We start from the raw sequence: 5,452 nt of genomic DNA, 5'->3' as shown, positions 1-5,452 counted from the left end.
GGCGGGTCCGAGCTGTGCCGTGCACTGCCGTCCTATCTAATCTGATCGTACAGTAGATAATGATGTGTCCGTATCGGGCAAGTAGTACAGAGGTCGCGGGTTCAAGCCCGCGAAAAGGAAAAAATTAAAAAACGGCTAGGCGCCGTGTCAAGTCGTGACACATATGGTCTGGATGAAGTATCGCTGTTAGAGGGAAGTATCAATGAGTTGACTAGACATACCTAAGGCTTGCACAAGTCTGATGGATTTTGACTGAGGGATGTAGATTTTGAGAGCAATGAGGGTTGCTATTGGCACAAATAGAATGAGTTTGCATGGTATAACCAGTATCAAAGATGACATATGCACAATTGTAAACACCTCATCAAATGGCAATGCGAGGCATGTAGTAAGATTTACCTGGATAGTTGTGAATGTCTGCAGTGTCGGGGTACAATGATGCGAGTATACAGTATGCGCTGACTATTCATACCTTATTGTGATAGGTGACTTGAAGCACTGAATTCGAAGAGAAGAAAAGTGGAAGACAGGGGGCACGCAGAGAGCAGATTACATAAGCAATAGGAGGGGAGTGCCACCAAAGGGGAAGAATTGTGCCATGACCATAGCAACATTTTTTCAGGTGATGGGTAAGTAGCAGGGTCTCACTGGAAAAGAAATTGTAAAGCAGAAGGTAGTATAAAGGAGGTTCATAAATGTGCGGACAGGATTGCTTTATGATACTGACCGGAAATGCTGATAGATTGGGCCAGATTGCATCTTGATCTGGACTTGATCGAGGTCCAGGCACCTGAGGTCATGTGCAATTTCTCTCGTAGGCAACCAACACGCTTTGATGCACTTTTTGCATGTTCTGACCAGTGGTAATGCATTGATGGTGCAGGAGTGTGAGAAATACATTTAGTGGCCATGAAAAGGACAACAGCAAGTATGTGACTAGAATCATACAAGGATCACACAAAGATCAATCATTTATGATGTCTAGTAGTATATATCTCTGATGATCGAGGTAGGAAACCTGCAAGTGAAATAGAATGGGGTCAATGCAGGATCCTGAGTGGCCAAATTGGGATTTTTAATGGCCACAGGCCACTTAAAGGAGTTGAATGGTCCAGCTGGCATGATATACAATGGAGGGGGTGAGCTGTTCGTAATTGTGTGGACAGGAATGCACTCTATTCATGATAGGATTGCGCGGTGTGCAGAACAGGAATGTTCAGCGATCAGAATAAGAATTCAATACCGGAAGGTCCAGATGATTATGCGCAAGAGACCTGATGCCAAGGAAATCTAGACCGATAATGCATGCGACATGGACCAGATGGCGGGCCGGGGCGGGCCACAGGGCAAAAAAGCTAGGGCAAGATTTGTCACGAGTTGGTACGGCGCCTAGCCGTTTTTTAATTTTTTCCTTTTCGCAGGCTCGAACCCGCGACCTCTGTACTATATGCTTGAACGGACAAGTTGTTATCTACTGTACGATCAGATTAGATAGGACGGCAGTGCGCGGCACAGCTCTGGCTCCGCTGACACAGCCACTCTGACTCACCGGCCCCTGGGGCCACGTCGGCATGCTGTGCACGGACCAGCTGCGCACGGACCAGCACGCACAGCCTCCCCTGAACTTCCCCTGTATATAAGCCTGCCTCTTCTGCCCTAGGGACCTCATTATCGACCTCTTGTCCCTAGGTCAGTAAGCTCATGTATTACTTACCTACTTACCAATGCTAACTTATCTTGTCCCTAGCTTTAGGTTTGAGCGTTGCTCACCATTGCTTCGGTGAGAATCAGTCGGACGCCCCCAGCCTTTAAGTTTTCTCCAGTAGTCGCTTGACCTCAAGTTGTGACAAGATTCTTATCTGATTTGACTGATTTGTGTTCTCGGATGACATTATCTACTCACGCATGCGGGAATGGAGGGAGATTTGGCCACAAAATAATGTACATAACAGGATGTGATGTTAGCAAGATATGTAAATGAAAATACATGTATATCCTATTGGCAGAGACTCAGCACTCAGTCAATACTATCTTCTGCATTGAAGATGAGAAGTCGAGAAGCTCATACAACTCAACTTCATCCTGCAAATATGTCCAACCCTCTTTTCCATCCTTGCAGTGAAGTCGAACAGATCTCTCAATGACAGAGAGAGGCAGCCAAGTAAAGTCATTGGGCCCCCTCATCCCTTGATCCGATGCCTCTTTGGGACTCTTCGGGCGCCTGCGTACCAGAATTGCGCACGTGAATATCGGGCCGTGTCTGCGCAAGCCGTGGGAAAAGTCGCCGCGACTTTTCGACTGTCGTACAGTCGTAGATTAATCGCCCCAGTCGTGGGAACGACTGGGACGACTGGCAGACGACTGGCCCAACACTGGCGCGAGCCAAGAACGTGATCAAATCACGGCTGCATCACGCTTAGTCATCTGTGACCCTTTCAGCGACCTTCAGCCATATCTAGGCGCAGCGAAAAGTCGCTTTCTTTTCAGCGACGTTTGAGCGGCAACTTTGAACGCACCTACTGTCTGGACTCCCCGAAATTGAAACAGACTATGATTTCGCGCCTTGCACCGCTCTTAGCTCCTCGAGCTGAGAACATGAATATCTTTCGACGTATCAACTTGATTCTTGCTGCGTTCGGCTCTGCTCATTGCCGCGGAGAGCACGGTACTAATACCATGGTCTGTCCATGCGTGGCTGCTGTCACCTCTGCCACTCCCTGTGGACATAGGATCGGTTTTGCCTACGAACGCAAGCATCTGTTGATTTTGGAACTGCGCTCTGCGATCTCGGTTTCATAACGGAGATAAACATGGCTGCATTGCGTGGGACCTCCTCATGTGGTCCTCTTTCATTCAGCGCAGAGGAGCTTACTCGGACCACGAGGGGAAGCCCGAAGAGTAAGTGGCGAGTGGGCGGGGTGCTAGTCGCACAGGTGGGGCTGACGGAGGCGGAGGCGGGAGTGGGGCTGATGTAGACCTGCGTGACGACGAACTCTACCGCTGACTGCGAGGGGATGGTCACTGTCAAATGTTCCCTGCGCTGATTATCGTTGGCTTGTTGCGGGCGGTATTGGCGGCGGTGACCTATTGAGACTGGGGCAGCGTGCATGACATTCAAGAAAGTCTGGAACAATAGACAGAGCAGCGTGAGGCATAAGCTCATGGAGGCCCGAGAAAATGCTGATTCCTCACAATCAAACTAAGGATGCTGCTACGTGCAGCTGATGGCAAGCGCTGGCAATCTAAGACCAAATGCTGCGCGCTCGGTCGGACGTGCGGGGCCAGACAGCTTTGTCGTGATTCTCAGCCGTCTCTCGCTCATTTTCTAAAGCCTGAGGTATGTTGCCTGCTAACCACCGCCCATTTCACCTACTAGCTCAGAGCTTGCCTAAAACGCACCGCAAACTCGAAATGCCACCGATTAAGAACGGCCGTGTTCTATTCAACGAGACCCCCACAGACCACCCCGTGCCTGGACGGACGACGGTATACGATGGCTCTCAGACGATCGACCCGGATATGGTACCCCTGAACGGCGGTTTCCTCGTGAAGACGCTTGTCGTTTCCATCGAACCTCTCATCCTGAGGAAGATGAACCTATTGGTATGTTCTCTGAATATTGTTTGTCTTTATTGGGCTAAGATTCGACCTTCAGTACGTTATAGGACAACCGTGAGTGTCTTTTCATCCAACTCGTTCCGCTGGCGTTTCTGCCGACCATTGCTCTGTCCATGGGAGCTTTGAGCTATGGAGTACGTTCGGCTCGGGTGACCCATCTTGAAGGACAATTGGTCCGGCTTAGCGAAATCACATTGCCATGATGTCATGGCGACGACTTCAACCAGCAACCTCATAGTAGATAACTAGCAAATGAACACAGAAAAAAGGCGAGAGCCAGAGGTACTAACTCCGCAAAAGCGCCACATTCCGCCCAGTGCTGCCTCCAGTGGCAATAAAATTGCAGCATCACATCTCGCCTATTGTCTCCAACACGCATCCCTCTGCATTACTGACGCCCATCCTCGCAGCATCTCGAACTTTGGCGTTGGTGTCGTCCTGCGTTCCGAAGACTCTGCCTTCAAGCCCGGCGATCATGTCTATTCGGGCGACATCCGTACGCCTCTCACCCCTGCGCGTTCTAGGTGATTGTATTGACAAGGGATTTCAGTCTTCCAGGAGTACTTTGTTGCTACCGACACCAGCCTATTTCAAGTTCTGGAGAACAAGCAGAATCTGCCGTGGTCCGTCTACGTCGGAGTATGTGGTATGCCTGGTATGTAGTCGTCAAAGCGCTAACTTTCTCTTATGTGCTCATGGCCATTGGCAGGCCAGACAGCACACCATGGGTGGAGGGAGTTCGCGCATGCACCAAAGGGCAAAGTCGCCTTCGTTAGTTCTGGCGCAGGTTCGCGATCTCCCCCTGCTCAGTCATACGAGATGCCTATCCACACACACGTCTAGGTCCAGTAGAAGCGACGGTCATCCAGCTCGCCAAGCAGGACGGCCTCAAGGTGATTGCTTCTGCCGGTTCTGATGAGAAGGTCGAGTTCGTTAAGTCGCTCGGCGCGGACGTCGCGTTCAATTACAAGAAGGAACAGATTGCTGACGTGCTCCAGCGCGAGGGCCCCACTGACATGTGTGTTGTAGTGCTTTTGTTGTGTCGCACAGGGAGAGGCTAACGGTGGCGCTTATAGATACTGGGACAACGTCGGCGGAGAGACCCTCGAGGCTGCGATCAACGCCGCCGCTATAGGGGGGCGCTTCATCGAGTGTGGAATGGTCTCTGGGTACAACAAGGAGACACCGTACCCCGTGAAAAACTTGATGCTCATCGTGGTCAAGGAGCTCCAGATCCTTGGCTTCCTTTCGTCATCTCTACAAACGAAGCACCTTGCGAACTTCTACCGCGAGATCCCGCCAGCGGTCGCGCGCGGGGAGATCAAGTATTTTGAGGACCGCCGGCTCGGGCTGGAGAATGTAGGGGAGACGATTTTGGATATGTTGACGGGCCAGATAAAGGGGAAGAGCGTGATTGTAGTCTCTCAGAAATAAATATGTTATTCGCATGTCCAGCACATCCCGTACGAGTGCTTCGATGCTGAAAGGACTCGGAAGGGATAAGTACGATATGCCATACTGGTGTGTGATACATTGCACTCAGTGTCAGGCGATCTTGCTTATTGGAACTCTGACATGAGTGTGGGGATTCGGACGCCATTGACAGTTGGTAACGCCCATGCATAGCGGGCGCTTAGTAATTCAAGTTCGATCCTTGTCACAAGCCCGCACGACATGGGCTACTAGCACCGGCACTGGCCTGTCTTCAATTTCTGCGCGTATGCGTGCCGTTGTCATGGGATAACCAGCGCCACGCTCTGAAAATAATGCGATACACTCGGCGGTCACGCCATGTACATACATTCAAATTTCGATGACAATAGCGTAGCTCAAT

General features: G+C 50.6%; 1 protein-coding gene across 1 annotated transcript; it reads left to right on the top strand.

Moving 5' to 3' along the window:
- Positions 1-2,810: 2,810 nt before the first annotated feature.
- POSPLADRAFT_1184906 (hypothetical protein) lies at positions 2,811-5,052 on the top strand (the record flags this gene model as incomplete). Its single annotated transcript, XM_024489109.1, has 9 exons — positions 2,811-2,898; positions 3,222-3,337; positions 3,382-3,603; positions 3,656-3,672; positions 4,029-4,114; positions 4,169-4,273; positions 4,328-4,405; positions 4,462-4,636; positions 4,695-5,052. The coding sequence occupies 9 exons, from the start codon at positions 2,811-2,813 to the stop codon at positions 5,050-5,052; spliced, it is 1,245 nt and encodes a 414-aa protein (XP_024335323.1).
- Between the last annotated feature and the right edge of the window lie 400 nt (positions 5,053-5,452).

Source organism: Postia placenta (assembly GCF_002117355.1).
Source record: "Postia placenta MAD-698-R-SB12 unplaced genomic scaffold POSPLAscaffold_14, whole genome shotgun sequence".
Taxonomy (NCBI): domain Eukaryota; kingdom Fungi; phylum Basidiomycota; class Agaricomycetes; order Polyporales; family Adustoporiaceae; genus Rhodonia; species Rhodonia placenta.
Note: the sequence above shows the minus strand (reverse complement) of the source record. Positions and strands in the feature narration are given on the sequence as shown.